The 20,649-nt window shown below is 41.1% G+C and overlaps 1 protein-coding gene across 2 annotated transcripts in view; it reads left to right on the top strand.

The window, feature by feature from the left end:
* Positions 1 to 20,649, top strand: part of PGBD5 (piggyBac transposable element derived 5) — a 73,445-nt gene that overhangs the window by 28,443 nt on the left and 24,353 nt on the right. For both annotated transcript variants that reach the window (XM_085219767.1, XM_085219766.1), the window contains exons 2-3: positions 2,071 to 2,498; positions 10,772 to 10,906. In XM_085219767.1, the coding sequence (XP_085075893.1) occupies positions 2,071 to 2,498; positions 10,772 to 10,906 (563 nt within the window). The remainder of the gene's footprint in view (positions 1 to 2,070; positions 2,499 to 10,771; positions 10,907 to 20,649) is intronic.

Raw genomic sequence — 20,649 nt, 5'->3', positions numbered from 1 at the left:
TAACACCCAACCCCACCTTCTGCTTCTAAAGAAAAGAACTTGAAAGCTGCCTTCATGTACTACCTGGAAGGGTTGCATGGGCACTGCACATGGAGCATCACGTAGCTACTCAAGGCTTTGTATACAACTAGGAATGCACAGTGTGTTGTTATCAGAAAGCTATAGCTCTTGTAGAACATCAAAACTTGATTAAATTGTGGGGAAGGAGGAAGTGATGAACTACTATAAGTAATTCATGCACAATCATTTATAGAGCATTTTATGTCAACTATAACAGTCTAGCGTGTACTAGCACAACATAAATCTCCTGATCAAAAGAAAAGAAATCTTTATATAATATACTTCACTATTGCAGTAGCAGTTAAGGTAAAACAAGTATATTTATCCTATCCCCATAGTTTCCAATTGATAATGAAAGCTTTTTATCATTTAAGCTGAAATTTTCTGCTCTGTTCTTATCATACCATGATTTGTGGGGAGTTCTTTTAGTCTTATGCTTTCAGCTAAAGTATTTCATTTATAGTTTCCCAATCTTGCAAATTAAAATTGGAAATAAATTTTTAAATTAATGTTTCCTTCCCCATTGTACTTGAAAAAAATCCACTTTATTGTGTTTTTGTTTTCTCTTTCCTTTTTTTTTTTTCTTCTCTTCAACCTGAAGATTTTATTTTTTGTTGTTTTAGTGCCATTTCTGCTCTACTTCCAGTAGATTGAGTTCACCAGCCTGTAGCCAAACATTAAGGCGTTAACTACCTTTTGAGAGCAAGTTCAACCACATAGTTTGTGTGGTTCCTATGCAGTACTGTTCCATGCAGTATTTCTGAAACCCATAGTTGCAACTAAGAATGTGAACTGAGATACAGGTTTATAGAAGAACGCGACCTAATCAACACATTGGTGAGTCTTTGAAGCTCCAAAGGACAGAATGGCAAACTTCTTGCTCTGTATTCAGCTCATGCTGAGACCTAAGGAGCCATGCAGTACAAGGAAGACCATTTTGTATTAAGTAGAACTTCCAATGAAAATCTGTGTGTTTTCTGCTTTTGATCAGGAAGAGCAATGTTCAGTCAATCCTAAGCCTGTCAGTTAAACTAAGGCAAAATATTTACTGAATCCAGCTCTTAATGTCATGGTCATAACTCCCATCTATCTTTTGCACAGGGATGTAGAGCTGCTCTTAGCATTGCCCTGTGCTTAGGTTTGCCCGTGCTGCCCCTCTCAGTTGCATTAACTTTGTGTGTTTGGCAATTGCACAGCTTTCTTAAGAGAACAGGAAATGTCCCTATCCCTATATTCTTTTCCTGGTGACTCAAGCACTGCCAACGTGGGGCATGAAAAACACTACTTTTAAAATTGAGCTTAATTAACTTATGGAAGGGATTAGAGAAGAGAGGGCTGTAAGGATTGGTGTCTGCATCCCTGGTGTTCCTAATTCGGCTTAATGTAATTTAGTGTCTGACTGGATAACCTCATTATGCTGCTACAGGGCTGCCAACCCTTACTGCCTTCTTCCCACCCCCACTACTTAAGAAATAAAATAAATACTTGAAACTTGCAGCAAAAGTGCAAGATCATTTAAAAGCTGGGCTAATGACCGCATGGGACTGCAAAACTTATTGCATTATGTGAGGAAGATGAGCCAGTATGTGCACCGTAATGCTGAAGATTATTCCATATGATGTGGGATGGTGAAATCAGTCATGTAGAGAAAGGCAAAGAATATAGGGGTGAAGATTCCTGAGAGCTGTCAGTGGATGTGCTTCTAAAGGAATTAGCTGTCATGCCATCACTTCGGCCTTGTTTTCCAAGTATCCTGTCTGAACAGCCATTGCTTTAACTATCACGGTTGTATCTACATAGATTCATTTTCTTGTGGAATCCAAACAAGCATACTGACCTGAAGTAGTCATGACTGAGCTCTGTGCATTTCCATTGCAACTGAGGGTAGGGAGTTAATTCATATCACTATATGGTAATTCCAGCAAACACTCAAGTTAGTCCTGCTTTAAATTGCTGATGTTGGTTGAACATGCATTATGATCTTGTTTTCCCTTCCTACTTTTGTCCTAGGTCCAACACGAAAAATGCCTTTGACTGCCAGTGCCATGGACTTTTTTCAACTCTTTGTCCCCGACAACGTACTAAAAAACATGGTGGTACAAACCAACATGTATGCCAAGAAGTACCAGGAGAGATTTGGTAGTGACGATACCTGGATTGACGTCACCTTGACAGAAATGAAGGCTTTCCTAGGCTATATGATATCGACCAGCATCCATCACTGTGAGTCTGTTCTCAGCATATGGAGCAGCGGCTTCTATAGCAACAAGAGCATTGCACTTATCATGACACAATCACGGTTTGAGAAGATCCTGAAGTACTTCCACATTGTGGCCTTCCGCTCGAGCCAGACAACACATGGACTCTACAAAATCCAGCCTTTCCTGGACTCTCTGCAGAATGGCTTTGACTCTGCTTTTAGACCTTCACAAGCCCAGGTAAGAGTTAATCTCTTTGTGAGGAACATAACCTACATTCTCTGGGTTGTGTTGCTGTGTCTGAAAATGCAAAGTACAGCTGTCTGTGAAAAGAGCTAGGGATTCATACTCCTAGGGACTACTAGGAATGACCAGCCCGACCTCTTTGGTAGGTGTTTGCCATATGGTCCAGGCCCTCCTGGGAAGCACCGGCAGTACAGCTATTTCACCACAAATGGGTAAAGAGCAAATAAGCAGGGGATTAGTGACTTTGCTTACTGCTGTTGTCAGTTGCCCTCAACAACACAGCATGTGCCTTGTGCTGGTCCTGTTTTTTGATAATGGGTGATGCTCCTGTGGAAAAATTTATTGCTTTGTATGTTTCCAACCAAAGTGTCAGTGAACTGAAGTGTTTCTAGACTTCCAGAAATAAAATAAGCAGGTCTCTAATGAATATTCATTTCTACATACTAGTATATGCATAGCAGAAAGCCATTTTGGAGGGAGGCTGCTCTGGAGACTAGGCAAACAGTGTAAGGAACTAAAGATAGAAGCTTATGGAGCTAGTAGTTGTCTGTCTGCAGCGTATAATTGAAAAAATGATTTTTTTAAGTGCAAAAAAATATTTTCTTAATGTTTACCATATGCTTGTTTAAACTTTGTTCTGCCACACAATCTCTTTTTGGAACTGCTGCTACTGGTCACATTTAAAAGTTTGGAAAGAAAATGGAGTAACAGTGAAATATGTGACTGCTTGAAGTAGCTTCTCAGTCAGATCTCTATTTTCAGGATATACACTGAGTTCACATAGTCATTGGGAAATGTTGTTAGGTGCACCTTCTTCCCATTTTCATGTTGAAACATTAGGCTTTTGTTCACAGCATACAAAAAATGGAGACATAGATACACTATATCAATGGAAGTATGCCTAAAAATATGATTAGGAGTGACCAGGGAGTAATCAAAGTTTTTTGTTCTTTTTTCTATTTTACGGAAAATAAAAATCATACCTCTAATCCAGGACAACTCAGCTTCCTGAAAAGCAATAAATGTAGAGAAGGGAAGCAGAAGTGGTTTTGCTAAGCCATGCTAGCAAGGTGCATTTCCATTAAGACAAAACAGGCAGTTAAAGACATGGTATTGTTGGGATGAAACTCTCATTAAGATACGAAATCTAATCCTTATGGGCACTAACTTCAATGGGCATAAGATAAAGGGTTCAGAAATGTGATCACAGTCTCTAATTGTAAATGCTTATAATGGTGCTGTGGGACATGGTGAGAGTGCAAATCCATTAAAGAATAAAATTTGATTTGCATGTATATCCTTTCTCCCTTCCCCTCTCCCAAACAAGGTTTGAGAACTTGAATTGATAAGTTGCATTTGCAGTGATAAAATCTCTAAATTTCCACAAGCAAAATATGTGCTTGTATTAGGAGCTTGTATATGGAGATGCTACTTTAAGAAAAAAAAAAAAAAAAAGGAAGAAAAAGCGATAATCCAATTCTCTCCTTTCCCTTCCACTTCTGTGCCCCATTTCAGTATTTACGTCAGTGATTTCTATACAACATGTGTCAGTGGTATTGAGCGGAACAAAAAGCACTAAAATACCACTTCAAAAATAACTCAGAGAACGAAAAAGGTTTTGAATTTGTTGTTAAAAATAGTCTGGCGTAGCTTCAGTAGCCTACTGGGGGATGTTCCAGGCCTCCTTTCCAGGGGAGCCTTGCTCCCGATGCCCTTTGGGATGTAATCAAGAAGAGCTGCACACTCCCTGTCTCAAGAGATGCGGACCCCATCTGCTCAAAACTGCAGGAAAGGCTCTGGAAATTAGATCCTGAGTACAGATTAGCAGACAGCAATAACCATCAATCCCAGAATGACAGACCCACTGAGGTTTGAAATAATTCAGCTTCACAAGAACAAAGGGAAAACAAAAGGGGAAGGGCCATGCAGATGGGCTTTTGGATGTGCTGCCTCTGAAAGCATTTCAACAAGAGGTGCCCGGATTTCTGTAGTCAGTAATACATGAAATCCTAAGTTCAAAATCCATCTGTAGCTTAAGGGGCACCTGTGTTTTAAACATGAGACTTTTGGTATCCAGTTGGTTTGTGCCAGGGCTGCAGTCAATGCTCAAGCTTTAGGCTAGTGTTTTCTAAGTGTCATCAAGCAGAGGAATGACTTGCTCCATTCTGTTGAATGCATTGAGGCTGTTTGGGCTTCTGGGTAGTCTTTTTACTGACTTTCTTCTGCTGGCAATGTGGGCTGGGACAATGCCATGCTTAACACACTCCTGTGGACGTTGCTGGCAGTCTTGGTGCAAGGCAGGCAGTGTGGCATTCACCTTCTTTGTTATTTCTTCTGTAGCTTTGATCTTCCCATTTTGGAGAGCTAGAAAAGACTCTTAAAATGGATTTTCTATCAGAAAATATTTAGTTGGGTTTTTTTCTTACGTCCAACCCTCCAAAAAAATGTGCATGCAAAAATGACACTGAGCTTTTTATGAAAGGGAACTGAGAGGAGAGAAATATCTATGCCAATATGCCAAAACAAAGAAAAACATCTAGTGAGTTATAATTATTTTGCTAAATATACTGAGCAAACAGAGGAAAATAATTACTTTCTAGCCTACAAAGGCACTGAAAGTCCAGAACATTCTAACTGTGTATCAACAGTGCAAGCTTCAATTTTGGAAATAAAAGAAATAGTGTTCTGACCTAGATTGTATAAGAATGATGGGAATAATCTGTGTATCCTATCCCTCCTTGACAATTCATGTAAAAATCACTGCTGCCTGTACCTGAACTACAAGAGGTGAAATTAGGGGTTCAGTTCCTGGAATCAGTATCATCTCCTTGCTGCTTGGGTCCCTGTACCTTTGTAGCTAGGCTACTACCTGCAAGTGAAAGCCTGAGAACAGAGAAGATGCCCTGAGTGAGCTCAGAAAGTATACTGCAACAAATTCAAGGGTATTCACCTACCAAGGGTACAGACTAAATTCCAGAAAGCAGAGGAGCTTGGAAAAATAACATTACTGCTTAAAAATCCTTCTGTGCCTGCTGAGTATTTATACGCTTGTCAGCAGGATGTGGCTAGACGAGATTGCTGTCTCCTGACCAGCATGGGAGAGGTCAGGAGCACAACTCTGTGCACTCTCCTTATCCCTCTCCTTGGCATTTTGCAACCAGACATTTCTGCATCCACCCGGTGAAACCAGCTGGGAGCAGTTAAACACATTTGTGTAGCTGACTAAAGTCCTTACTCCAGGCAGTAAAAAGCTCCCTGGCAAAAATAGACATAATTCTAACCTCCAGAGGCAGTGCCACTCTGATTTGGCTAGTTACTAAGGGGTTGTTGATTTTCATTCTTCATGGTATCATAGTTCTTCCAAAGCAGCTCACAGCATTAGACAGTAATTTCTCTGAAAACATAAAGAAGTTAAAATAGGATGATTAATTTGTAGCTATTTTGTGTCCATGTGATTAGATGTTATTTGGTATCTGGTATTTCTGAATTAAAAGATTTTGCTCAAGTCATAGAATCATAGAATGGCTTAGATTGAAAGGGACCTTAAAGGCCCCCATTCAACTCTGCCTTCAATGCCCCCAGAGAAGGGGTATTCATAACAGGGCAACCTGTTCCAGTGCCTCACCACCAACTTGGGTAAAAAAATTTCTTCCTAACTTCCAACCTAAATCTACTGTCTTTTAGTTAAAAGCTATCCCCCCTTGTCTTACCACTGTCAGACCATATAAAAAATCAGTTCCCATTCTGCTTGTGAACTCCCCTCAAGTACTGAAAGGCTGCAGTGACATGTCCATGTCTCAGTATTCCCCATAGAGAAGATCCTTTGTGCGTAAAAATCCTGGTTGTAGGCTAGGACTGCTCTTTTCTAGGGGTTCTGTGTGCATAGCACAGAGATCCTAAGTGTTCAGATGATGTCAGCCAAGACATGGAGCAAGACAAAAACAGGCAAAGTAACAGTTAGAATATTAAACTTCTGAAATAGATCTTGGCTGGTTGATTCTCTGGTGAAGCCAGAATTTAGAGATTTGATAGCAGAAATTGGTGATTTTTAAATGACCTCCTGGCTGTGGAGTGCTTTAAGAAGTGATTTTTGTTTAGTTATTTTAAGAAAGTCAATTGAAGACTGAGCAAACAGGCAGAAAATCTTGAGAAGAGATTTAAATCATGACTCCACTGGAGGTGGCAGTTAACCTTTAAACAGTGGCAAAGAAGATCAGTAAAATATGGAAAGGTTGAACAGGACTTGGAAAATGAATAAGTCTTTCTGTAATACTGGAGAAAGAGAGCTATTAGAGAGAAATACAGAGAAGAGGGACTGCCTAGTGTGATGGCCTAGCTTCCCAGCAGGAAACATTAGAGCAGGATTGCCTTATGTTGAGGCCAAACTGTTGCAGGATGGCTCTGACCTTGTATGGAGTGGGTGGGTTGAAAAAACTATGTATTGCAGAACTTTTACTAAGAAAGCATGGAAAAAAATGGAGGCATTGCCTAACTCAGAGCATCATGCAAGGAGCTGCAGTAAAGACTGGCATTCACATGCACAGGCCAGCGAGAGCAGGGGAGGGGCGATGGCTGCTAAGACCGAAAAAAAAAGGAGATAGCAAGGGGTTATCTTAAGGGGAAAGAGATGATCTCAAATGTACCATAACAAAACTAGAACTGACAGATATCCAAGCAGAGATGTCAGATGCTAGCAGAGGATTTAGTTTAGATGGGAGGAGCTCTAGAGCAAAGAAGCAGAAAAGCAAGGTACTGATGCAGAAGAAATCTGTATACACAGGTGCAGTTCCCCAGGGGATTCTGTTCACAGTTGGATGGTACCTACCAAAAGCCAGAGACAACGCAGGGTGAGGCAGTTATTCCAGTGGACAGGCTGAAGAGACAGCCTCTGGTAGGGATGGCTACAGAAATAAGGGAAGATAACCTATAAAGGACACATCCAAGGCAGTGAGAGTCCAACAAGTCTGACAACAGTAGAGTTAGTGGCACTTTGACTACAGGCTATTTGGGCTGCGGTGAGCAGCATTGCGGAGCGGAAGGAACGTTAGAGGTGATCTAAAATGGAGAAGGAAGACACCCTCTGGGCAGTGACTATCTGCTGTGTTCAGCAAAGAAAGATTTTGTGAGATGGAGTAAAATTACTGGAGAGACAAGACTAAGATGGGACTCCCAACGTTTGGAGTGCATATACTTATGGAAGGGAAAATGAAATCTTAGCAAGAGGACCTGGCAGTGATGAAGATGGCTATAAACAGAATAATAAACAATGGATAGCTGAGAGGGAGTGAAACAGCTAGATGAGAAGCTCCTTAACAAAATAGGATTTGAGAGAAGAAAATGGGAGAAATTTCTGTGAAGAAATCCACAAGGTATCTTGCATCAATAGAAGTCAGAGTAGGAAGAAGATAGAGCTTGGAGAGTGAGTCAAAGATGATGAAAAGGCTGCCAGGAACGTGTGTGGGAGCCAATTAAGCCTGAAAGTAGATTTTATCTAGGAAGATGAGAAACAGGAAAGAATATGTTATGGGGGCAGTAAGCCTGCTTTTGGAAAAGCGAGCATTGCAGAGACAGCAAGAATGTAGAAGGGGAAGGGGAAAATATTACTTTGCATGGAGATCTGGCAAAAACATGGTTTGAGTTGGGGGAGGGAAGATAAACTAATAGGGTTGACCAGGGGCAACAGAAATAACTTTTCTCAAAAGGAAAATATTCCAGTGCATTCCAGAAGCAATGAACTGACCTCTTTGAAAGAGATGTGAGGATCAGCTGTCCCAGCAGCAGGCATGACCCATACAGCATTCTGCATGCAAAGTCCTTTACCGCTACTGAAGCAGTGTTTGCACGCTGGGGTGGCAACATTTGTCTCCCCACGCTCTCTGGAAGAAAGAAGAAGCACAAGCTCCAAAATTGCCATTTCAATTTCCCTGCCTGTCCTTACTCCCTTGTTTCAGAAAGAACAAATCCCTACCTTGTTTCCATTTGTTGTCCCTTCTCCCAGATATTCAGTGGGAACTTCTGTAGAGCTTTCATCTTCTGGAGAAATTGGAATGTCTTAAAATATTGAGTCACAGAAAGGAGGGAAGTCTCTGGGAACTAGAGGAAGGCTGGTCTGAGCATAGAAATTGATAAGGGAAGCATGAGGAGATGTTTTCAGAATTCAGGCTTACTTCCTACGTTTACGGCTGACAGATCTTACTTGGCACTGGAAGGTAGAAAAAAGGGCAAAGGGTGTAAACAGAATGCAGTAGAGTGCTGCTGTGAGGAGAACTGATGCTGTCATGCAGCATGACAAATGACCCTTGAAGCAGTCTGTTCTTTCTGCTGCTCATCATTCCACAGAAAGAGATATTACAGCAGTTGAACCATGCACCTGGCTGGTAAGACGGTCTTTCCAGAAGCTGACAAATTTCTACCAGTGTATCCAACCCCATCCCAATGTATGCAGTCCTCCTATCTGCCCAGAAGAGACAGAAAGCCAAACAAAAGGAATAAGGACATAGATAACATTTGCAAAACACTGTCAGAATTCCTTGAGATCAAAGTGTGAAACATCCCAGGTGGAATTCAGGAAAGAAGAGCAGTATTTCTTGTGGATCTTGAGAGAGGAATGGGATTTTGCTCCAGTGAGGTAATGGGGAAGCTGCAGCTTTAAGAACAAATATCTTTGTCTGCAACACTCCTTGCTTGCATCTGCATTTTGGTGTATAATTTGAACATTTTATAAGAGTGATTTCAGATGGTCCTGTGAATGTTTTATGAGCCGTTAAGAAGTGGAGTATACATAAATGAAAGTGTGCCGCGGCTGCGCAGAGGGAGCTCAGATGCCTATTTTGGGCTGCCGGAGTAATGTTCAACAAGCATCTTGCATTCAGAAGGGCAACAGCTGCTCATCAGTGGTGCTTAACTGCTTACCTACCACTTTTCTTCTACACAGATTTAATTCCCGGATTTAATGCAGCATTCTGCTCATTTTCACCACCAGATGCATGCAGATGTGCACATGTGGAAAGGGTCTGTCTAAGGGTGACAGCCTCTGCCTTGTGGATGTTTGTATCCAAGCCCTATCTCTGTGGGGTGATGGTTACTGGAAAAAAGTGGGCTCCTTTGGGCATAACGCAAAGATGAGCATTATGTATCTGAGTTATTTACATAAGTCTTTGAGAGAGTATAAATTATGTTCTTCTGGGATGCTTTCCCCTAAGATACTACGTCAGGAGCTCCAGTGCTATGATTTAGATGCAATTGTCCGAGTTTGGTCAGGAGAAACCCTCTTTCCTCAGTTGAGACCTTTCAGCAGCTTGAGAGCATGTCTCGGAAGTGCCTTGCTAGGCAATCCACACACTGCATAGTCAGGAATATGTGTGTAGCTACCCTTAAGCTGTGCAAGGAAGTAGCAATGCTTTTCCATAGGTAGGCTCTGTGACATAAAACCTAATCACTTTGGTACAGAATTAATGGCCAGAAATGTAGTAAAGCAGCTATAAGCAAGAGGATGCAGAATGCAAAAAATTGCTTAGCTTTCATAGCTTTTCATTGCTTTCTCCAGTCTATCTCGTCTTTTTCTATTCCTCTCTGTAGTCTTTTATGTTTCCATCTTCTTTTGTCAAATTTTTCAGTTCCTGAGGCAAGAGAGCCTTCCCTGAAGCTGCTGCCACCAGGAAAAATGTTTTCTATTTCTTCACCACCTCCACAACTGGCAGCAAATACCTTTTTCTCTCTTCATTTCTCTCATTCTTTGGTGTGTGTTTTCTGTTTGCTGTAGGAAGGAAGAGTACCTTACAACAAATTGTAGGGGGTGTTTGGGTGGAACACTTTCTGCCAAACAAAATGAAGCAGATGAGGAAGCTTGGAGAGGCATGATGCAATTCCCCAACAAACCTCAACGCTGTCCCATTTTGGAGGTCCCATTTTGGAGCATATAGCTTATAGTGGTAGAGGGACACATTTTGGAGGAATGTTAAACTGTATCTCATGGTGGGAAGCAGAGAGCCATGCCTTGATCCTTGCATATGGTTCTTGAAAACTGTATGTAGATTGGCCATGCACAGAAGTGTGCTTGTCCAGGCTTTGTTTTTGGTTGGTTTTTTTTTTTTTGGTTGAGTAGCAGCCCTGAAAAAAAAGTAGCTTTTCTCCTTTGTATGAAATGTTGCGCACAAGCATAAGGCAAAGATTGTTATTCCTTGGAAGACTTTAAAGCACTATTTCTTTTCAGTAATCATGAACTGTCCTGTTTTCTTTTTTTTACCTTCTTTTCTGTCTAATTGCAGGTTCTGCATGAGCCCCTGATTGATGAGGATCCTGTTTTCATTGCCACGTGCACAGAGAGGGAGCTGCGCAAGAGGAAAAAAAGGAAATTCAGCCTCTGGGTTCGGCAGTGCTCATCCACTGGTTTCATCTGCCAGGTGGGTTTCACTTCTTCAGATGTTTTGATTTGGTTCCTAGCTGGCCCTCAGATGCACTGCAAGACCAGTGGTAATAGGTGCTTCTATCCATAACCATGCCATGGCTACAGTCAGAGTACAGCAAAGATTCTAGTTCTCAGATACTTGATCCCAAGGAGGGTGACGACAAATTCCTGATGCTCTGATTGCTTGATGATTTAACTGAGGATTCCTGTCGGTAACATGATCTGACTGGCTGCCATTCCTAAGCTAATCAAATTGAAAAAGAACTAAAGGGTCTTTCTGTACATCCTAAGTTTATTGAAAGGTCTAGGAACTGTGACTCTTGTCCTGTTTAATGGACCAGATTCTTTCTCAAAGTATAATACTGTCTGTGATAGCCAGCCGTGTCCAATAGACTAAGTCAGGATGGTATAAAGATGTCCATTTTTCTGTGAGAAACATATTAACAGGATTTTCTTTTATATCTCTTTTTATACCTCTACTTCTCTACCAAAGAAATTAAATCACATATGACCTCAAGATGAAATATGAGCTTCAGTAGGAGATGTAGTAAGGGATTTGTATTTAGCATTGCAAAGCACTGGGGACTACTTCTCAAATTCTTAGATTCCTCATCTGCTGGTGTGTTTTTGAGCACTCGTTAGAATCTGCCCACTTATTTTGATACCTAGAGGTGAGGGGGCAGGTAGTTTCTGATATTTCTTTTTCCCAGGAGCTTTTGGTGTCCTGCATGCTTCAGAGCAGCTATGCTCAGGTGCCAGTAGAACTTGCACACAGACTGCTCAGACTTGAATGCATGTAGTGCTGTAGAGCTTGTGGATTTGCTGTAGTTGAACATTCACATTGACCTGTGAATCACTGCAACATTTGAGTAGCAGTGTAGGAGAAGTCTGTCTGGGAACAGATGTTTGCACTTCCAGCAATGCTTTTCACTGCAGGAGGAAAAATGAGGATCATACATCTTCTGTCCAAGTTTTAAAGCAGTTTGTTTTGTCCGACACAAAATAGATTCATGCTGTGAAGCATCCTTGGAAATTTCCACACTCAAGTCTTTTTGAAAAACATTTGCTCTACAGAGGTAGTGTCCTTTATCTCCAAGGTGAACTCCACCTATCCCAGACACAGCTTATCACTCTGAAGTGTAATGGTGAATGCAGGGCTGAACAATGAGCAGAAGGTTTGCTGATCTCTCTTGCCATGTTTTCCACAGCCAACTACCACTGAACAAGTAAGTCTTCAGACATGCCGGAGGTTTCAGATGCTGAGCTGTAATTACGTTGCATCTCCCTTCCTGTCCTTTGAGAGTAAATTAATGAAATGTCATGGAAACAGAGTAGATGCTCAGCACCACCTCAATCCTCTTGCTCCATTAATGAAATAGATACTTTATCTTCACTTGCATCCAAATGACGCCTAGGATTTTCTTAACAGCCTTCTATTTTCATTCCATGATTTGGCTGTGATTATCACAGTGATAAAATGATTGGGTGAGAGCGACCTTAGAGAGGTATGAAAAAGAATATACAGGAACATGAACATTCCTTCTAAAATGGACATTTCTAGTCTGAGGAGGAGGAAGGTCTTCGACTAGTCTACGCTTGAAATACTATGTTCAGTTACATATTGCTATTACAAAGGATCATAAGGCACCTAGAGCATTTGTTTGATGGTTGGATTATTTGCTGTGCTAAAAAGAGCTTTTTATTTGTTTAAAATATTGAGAGAATTGATCTAATCAAGAAGATAATCCAGTGTTTAAGGACCTACTGGTTTGTCACTTGTCTGCTGTCAAAGAATTTACACCTACTTGGAAATACGTACAGATTTTTTAACACTCTGGATGAAGTTCTCCCCTCATCCTTTCTGCAGAGTGACATCAGAGGATAAAATATAACACTGAACACTTTATAAATCAAGCTAACTGAGTTAGCTGAAGTCTGAAAAATGCATAGCTGTGAAAGGGTGAGGACGTCCTGGCAAAAGAGGGAGCTGAACGATGTATGACTTGGGGATGGAAGCAATGGCCAAGGTCTTCTAAACCTAAGTGATTAGTCTGATGATAAAAACCTCCATTTAGGAAAATCTAGTTTTCCAGCAATGTGATTTTCCTACTGTGTAAAGGGTTAGATTGTTTTCCTTAATATAAAATTGGTATCAGTGCTTTGAAGAATGACATATACTTATGCAACTCATTCTCTCTTGAGAATGCTACACTTGGTAGCACTAGCACTTGTGTTATGTTTTTCAGGACAATACAGGTAGATCCAAATACAATCATATGTATTGAACAATCACTCATTTCCTTTCCCTACATACCACTAAGATTCCTTTCAAACTAATATTTTAATATCTCCAAATTATTCCAAATTCCAAATTAAATATCTGCAGTAGCTAAGGAGTGTTTCCTTTTTAGAGTATTTGCTGAGTAAGTCTTTAAATCAAAGCTGTAGATGTGTCAGATTTTTTTCTCTCAAGAAGTCTGGAACACTTGCTTGTAAAAGTCATGTGTAAATATGATTAGTAGATCTCTCTTTATATATATATTATAGATATATATAAATAGAGCTTATTAAAAAAAACACTGGTGAGAGTTCCTAAATATTCAGGGTTAGTTATTTTGTGCTGACACATCATGTTTTCTCTTTCCTCGAATCACAGAATCATTAAGGTTGGAACAGACCACTAAGATTAAGTCCAACTGTCAACCCATCCTCACTGTGTGCACTAACCATGTCCCTCAGTGCCACATCCGCAAGGTTTTTTGAGCACCTCCAGGAAAGGTGACTCCACCTGAGAAGGAGTCCACTCCACTCCTGAGAAGGTGGAGTCCACTCTACTCCCTGGGCAGCCTGTTTCAATGTTCCACCACTCCTTCTGAGAACAAATTTTTCCAAATATCCAATTCCTGCTTGTGTGTAGCACATAAGGAACAAACAAGAGTATTTCCTGATCTTGTAGATGGAGAAGAAAGCATTGACAGCTGGTGCCTTGCACAGAACACCATAGAGCCAGGCAGGATAAAGTATTCTGATAGAGCCTATTCCAGTACCACAGACCCATGGCACAAGGACAACCGAAAAAGGCAGTCCCCAGCCTAAAGCATCATCAATCAACAAAATGAAGGCAATATATAGACAGTAGAGAGTACTATAACAGTTTGGTTGGGCAATATTAATCTCTGTGATAGGTGGTAATGGAATTAACTCATCAACCTAATTACTTGCTTAGAAAACTATGAAATTAAGAAAAAAGGTGAGAAAAGACAGCTTTTTGGATATGTATATGTTTTGTGTTCGTTATGATGAAATTTGTTCTCTGAGGCTATTCTGGACAATCTTCCCGCATTCCATCCTGCCTCAACTCTACAAGTTCTGCACTTGGTTCTATTTTCTGTCTATATGGCAAAAAGTTCTGGAAGTAATGCGTTTCATTTTCACTAGTATCGTTGTGAAGTGTCTCTGTCAGATTTGTGAAGTTCTTTAGAACCTTGTACTGAGACTGAACTTAAATTTCCACCTTCCTCTGCTCATCCCAAAGAAGGGGTGAGTCAGAACAGACTCAGAAAAAGAATTGTGTGCATCTCTGGAGCTCAAGCCTTCCCACATTGCGGTATCTAATGAGTGTGCACCAGACTGAGGTGGTCCCCACTTGAGAGGTAAGCAACAATGCCCTGAAGAGCTACACTGCGCTGCCTGAAGGCACTCCACAGACCAGTGCCAGGGCTGGGAATAAACCTTGGCTCTCCTAACTCAGGCAGTGTCATATCTGTTGCCTTTTGCTGCTTTTTCTGCTTCAGTATGTCTTTATTGCATGTCTTTATTGCATCATTCACTTGCAGCAAAAAAATGAAAACAATGCAAATATCGCAGTTTTGTAATAAATGCTGTAGTTCATTCCTGATGCCAAACAGGGTGGGTGTAGTTAGCTTGAGTATTTCATAGCCCTGCTGATTTCACAGGCTAAGAACTCCCAGAATTTAGGGAAACTGAGAAAATACCCCCAAACAGTTAATGATTTTGCAATACATCATGTAAGTGAATACAGTCTCTGTTAAGTTGTAACTGTTTTTACCCATTTCCTTTAGAAAGGGAAAAGCAAAGAGTAAACATGCCTGGGATTAACATGGTTCTCAGGGTCAGAATTGTGGGAGCATTAGCCATCTGTGCATTTGTTAGCAAAGCTGCTCAGAAATGTTGGTGTTTCAGCCTATTTAAGTTCTGTTTTGAGATTAGCCTGAGCCAAGGGGTTTCTTTAAACAGCACCCTGATAATTTTTCTGTCGCTGAAATAGTTACATCTGAAATGCACAGATGTAGCGGCTGTTTTGAACAAGTTCTCAAGGTCAGGTTCTCAAGGTCAGGTTTTGTCTGGGAGGGAGTCCCAGGAAATCTGATCACCTTCGTTTGCCAGTCACTCTTGGCTGGAAAATCCTATCTGCTTTCTCCCTTTGGCTCCCACTAGGCTCTGTCTTTTTAATGCATGTGATTTTGTGTTGTCAGCATCTGAGAATTTCAGATCTCAATTAAAAGTCTCTAATCTTCTTACTCTCCAGTGTTATGCAGGAAGGTAGTTTTGCAGATGTGTGGTGGGCCAGCCCCATTTGTTTGTCTAGGGTTCAAAAGCTTACTGTCTTTCTTACTTTCTTTCCCTATTAAAGGGAAAAACAAACATTTAAATGTGACCTAATGCAGAGATTCCTCTCAGAGTTGGCCCATGGTCTCAGTGTCAGTTGTCAGCTAGGAGGGAATGTTATTATTTAGTTCCAGTCTGTAGTGCATGGGGATTTAATGATGCTGTTCACAACTCACAGATTAGTGCTATAGTCCCCTTTTTGCAGCTGTTCTCACTCACTCTCTGCCTAAAAAGCTATGGGTCTGCTTCACTCCCTCAATTAATAGTATTGCCACAGGAACTTCCCTCACACATCCTACCCCATGTGCTATGTGCTGTAGGCAGAACAAGAAGATAATCTTTCCCCTGGCAAGTTCAATATCTAAGCATGAGATGGAAGTGTAAGCTGCCATCAGCTCATCAGTTTTGCTTGGATGCTTTTCAGTTGCCCAGAGTCTGCAGGCTGGATACATGCAAATGTTATTTGCTGGCTAATACAGGCTGTAGGCAGCTAGTACGGTATGCTATGGCTAGCATGCTGCTTGGCAGCAACAGACATCTCCCAGTGAGTCCACAGCCATCAGCATTGTTGCTTCTTGGAAATGAGTTGGGTCCTTAGTGGGACTGAATTGCCATCCTCTGTTTTTTTTCTTAAGATTTCATGCTTTTTGTGTAAGTATTTTCTCCTTGAGCTACTAAATATTATCCCCTTAACAGTTACAAGATGTTAGATGGTTTTTACTTATCTTTCACCACTAAAATACATTCTCACTTACATAACTTTGCTTGTACACTTTCTTAAAGCTCAACACTAATTTTCTCAGGAAAACTGAGCTAAAAATTGTGTCACTGTGTGGCAACATAGTGAGGGCCCAGTCGTGGACTTGGCTAACAGCCCAATGAAATGGCTATAGGTAAGAAGGTAGCCACACAAATGCACAGAGTAGAAATTTATTGGGAGGGAAGGAGGGTTCATTGTTTTTAAGGAAAATGTTGAAGGAGGAAAGAGTTTGTGGAGATTAGCAGATTTTCATACTAAAAAGGAGAAGACCAGCATGGAAAGGAGCAAAAATGGCCTTGTTTGGCAACAGTAGTTGGAAGTCTGGCTTCTCAAGGAAACATAGGCAGGAATCAGTATATTGAAAAAATATAGGAAGAACTCAGTGGGGAATGCTAAACTAGAAAGGCTTGTATCCATTTTCCAGGCCCTCTTCTATTTGATGCTGTAAACAAGAGGAAGCTGGCAGAATGTTGAGATGGTCAGAGCAAAGGATTATTAGTCCAGACTAGATGGGCCCCTGGGCAATCTGATCTAGTACTTGATCTAGTGGCTGGCAACCCTGCCTGTGGCAGGGGGTTGGAACTTGATCATCCTTGATGTCCCTTCCAACCAAGCCATTCTATGATTAACCAGATACACTGCCTGGAACTCAAGATGCGCGTGAGCCAGGACCAAGGGAAAGAACAATGATTGTGGTATTTGAGATGAGAGCCCACAAGTTCTTAGGTATTTGAAAAACTGGGAAAGGATTTCTCATAGATGTTTTGTGGATAATGAATCTGTGTTAAATGTGGCTGGCCTGGGAGAAGGTACAGAGAGACATCTACATTTGGTACATTTGGTGATCTACAGATTGTACATTCACCATACAGATAAATACTTTGGTGTTCTCAGTGGTGAACAAATTACTTGGAGGAAGGATGTCAGGGAGGAAAACTTAAGCTTTATTTTTAGCCATATTGGACCTTCAGTATCAACTTTACCAGCATCTCTCTGCAGTATTACCAAGATCTTGTTAGAAACTTTGATGAATGTACATAGGCAAAACAAAGATTTGACAATCCACAGAGTTGTTAGCTGGACCTGTATGTCGATGCCCTCTGAAGTCATTCAAAATAGAAGGCAGAGGAAGAGGGGGTCAAGGAAAGAGCTTCTGGGGCTACCTAAAAATCTATCTGGGAACAGTTCATGTCCCCTGAAAGTATCTGAAATAGCCTTTGACAAGTAGGAAGAGACTGAGAAGAGGTTAAAACCATTGGAAAGATCCAGTGTCAGTAAGAGCACCGTAAGTACACCAGCAACAAACAGCTGCTGAGGAAGAACTAGACCTAACAGCTGGCTGATAAGAGGACATTAAAGAAGGGAAGGACATGGGCTGTAGAGAGTTTGTGGTAGGATTGGAGGGGAGGATCTCCCAGCAGTGATGAAAACAGTAACAGCTGAAGTAGGGTTTAGAGTAAGATGTGAAGGCAGGGTGAGGCAGGATCTAGAGACCAGTGCGAGTATTTGGCTGGGAAAAACTGCAGAAAAATGAAGCTAACTTTTCAATAGCAATTCAGGATCCAATGAGAATAACAGTAGCATTCATTCTCTTGCATTTATAAGTGTTATCTGTAAACCTGGTTCCTGTTTTGTCGTTGTTTACTATCTACCCTTTATTAGATAATGTAGCCTTCAAAATCTTCCTCCTGCTTATTACTATTCACCCCCCTTTTCTTCCAAATGTCACCTTTTTCATTTGAGAATTGTACCCTGAGGTGCTTTAGTTATATATGGATGCAAAGTACTTGGGATACAAATGCTTTCAATCTGCAATCTGAACTATGAATATTAACAGAACATTTTGGTTTCTAGGGCACTTTCAAGTGTACAACCAAGTGGAAGATTTTGTCTCTAACTGATCCATTTTTACTTTGTTTCTAGCAAGACCTTATGAGCCTTCTTCATGACTTTTCCATAGAGAAAATTGCCAACACAAAACAAAAAGAGTCTTGGTGGCTTGTAGCATAGATGTCTGCTCTGAAATCTTCCATTCTCTGGTATTGCTTTTTGTAGCAACCTTCTTCTGTAGCCAAACATTTTATGTTTCTGAATGACAGGTGATTGATTTGCCTCTTTTCTGACGACATGTGGAATCTCCTGCTCAGAAGTGTCATGTCTTCTCTGTCTGCCTTTGTGTAGATAAACGGACTTTCCAAAACAGTTTGCAGTGTTTTTCTTGTTTTGTAAGAGCTAAGCACAGTCTTAATCAATGCCTTGTCACTCTGTCATTGAAGTATATTAAGTGATAGCTACTTTTGCCTCTGTGATACAAAAGAAGTTGTAGTGGATGGGAAGATGAGCCAGTGGCTGTGAAGGTCTGTTCTTATTGTCAGGCATTTAGGACTGTCAGGATGGTGCATGGAGACTAAAGGCAGGAGAGAGGAGGTTTTGAGGGATGAGTAAAAGGGTGTGAGAAGACAGAGCTGGTATTGTGCAAGTGGATTAAGACATGTTGAATTAAGACATGTTGGATTAAGAAGTATCTGGTGCAGCAGAGCTACCCTAGATAAAATGATGGCAGAACTTAAAGTGTAACTGTTCCAATAAAGAGAACTGAAGGATGGCTAGAGAAAGCTCCTTTTCTGTTCTAAGACTGCAGGATAAAGAACTTCAGCCTGTATTTGTTCTTAAGAGAAATGATGTTACATCTGCAGAAATTATCCCATTTGCTGTTGTAGACTGATTGGATCACTATCAACTAGAAAGAGCTACACAGTAAATGAGATTTCTGCTGACATTTGAGAGAGATTTTTTGACTGTCACCTGCAGAAGCAAAGGGTTTTACGGCCAACATCTCCATCTGTTGTCCAGCAGCAGTTGTCAAGCCTGTACTTCTGACGATGCTTTCCTGTTAAAGCATATCAAGGGGGCACAAAGCTCTGATGCTGTCCCAAGGCAAACCAGCAGCTCTGGTGAATGGTTTAACAAATATTTTTGGGGCAGCAGATTCTGACTGTGCCTGTGAAGGTCTTACAGTCAGTTTCTGGCAATTCTGTGCTTTGTCTGCATACTCCCAAATGTTAAATAACTCAAGTAATTAATTATAGAAGGTGAGGAGAATGCTGTGGACTTCAGTGGTGAGGGTCAGTATGATTTGAGGTAGAATGAAGTAAGCTGGATGGAAAGATGAGAAGAAAAATAAAGGCCATATGGAATCCTAGGTACTTGGAAGGATATTTGAAGCTATGCTTTTGCCAGCTGTCTGTACCCAGCCACAGTTTCACAGCAGCCTTAATGCCTTCCAACATTATGCTGCTGTCACCCATCCTCCCAGTAGAGCTAAACACAGCAAAGCTTTGAATGATGATTCTCCAAAGCAAGAAAAACTGTGCCTAGAACAAAGGCTGTGCTTGTGTATGCAAGGAAGTGCCCAAGGAGAAAAAAGGAGTATGTATTTTAACATTGGAGGGGGAGGGAATGTTCAGCACTAGATGTGGATGTTTGGGAAAAGGACATGGGGAGGTAAACAGAGTGAAAGGGAAAGAGAATCACCATGAGATCATAACAAGGACCCTCGAGTCAGAGGGGAGCCCAAAGGAAAGGTGCCAGATGTTAGTTCTGCTTACAGAACATATGGAATATGTTGCATCCGGGTATGAAAATAGTAAGTGGGGACATGCTCTTCAGAGAAGCTGCTTTCAGACCCAAACCAGCCCATAGTAAGGGAGCAGTTGGGGCACCCACCAGTGCCAGCAGACTGTTTCATCCCTTGGCATGGGCTTCTGCAGGGAACACAAAGTGAGGATGGAGTTGCAGAGTCTCTTGGGTGGTTTGGTTTTACTGCAGTAGGACAGGGAAAATGCAGAGCATTTTCCTAGGCTTAGAAATGCCTTCTTTGTTTTCAGCTCAGCTGCTAACCCAAGGTCAGAACTAGTCTGTTTGCAACTTTTGTGTGTCCTCTTCACCTCTTTGTCTGTAGATTTTTAAGGGCTATTTGTGTGGTCTCTCTGCTGGCACACTACTAACCTAATCTTAATTTTGATACCAATAAACCTTGATACCATGCACAACCTTTGCTGTAAATCTGGAACAATCTGCCCTTTGTATGTGTTCCACTGTTAAGCTGCGCTTTTGAGTTCTATTTCATAATCTAAATAACTTATTGTAATTAACTAGTCCTAAGCTTAGCATTGAAGAAAGCACAAATTTGACAGCTTTCAGAAGTCAATGGAGGATGGTCAGAGAATGAGTAGCTAGGGAATATTACATTAATATGTCTGGAATACTAGTGCTGGGAGATGCAACATCTAAAGTAGGGAGAAGCTGTTTAATTTAATTTTGTCCCTCTCTTAGATCATCGAGATAAT

Source organism: Meleagris gallopavo, chromosome 2 (genome assembly GCF_905368555.1).
Source record: "Meleagris gallopavo chromosome 2, MGAL_WU_HG_1.1, whole genome shotgun sequence".
Lineage (NCBI taxonomy): Eukaryota > Metazoa > Chordata > Aves > Galliformes > Phasianidae > Meleagris > Meleagris gallopavo.
This window is presented reverse-complemented; position numbering and strand designations above follow the sequence as displayed.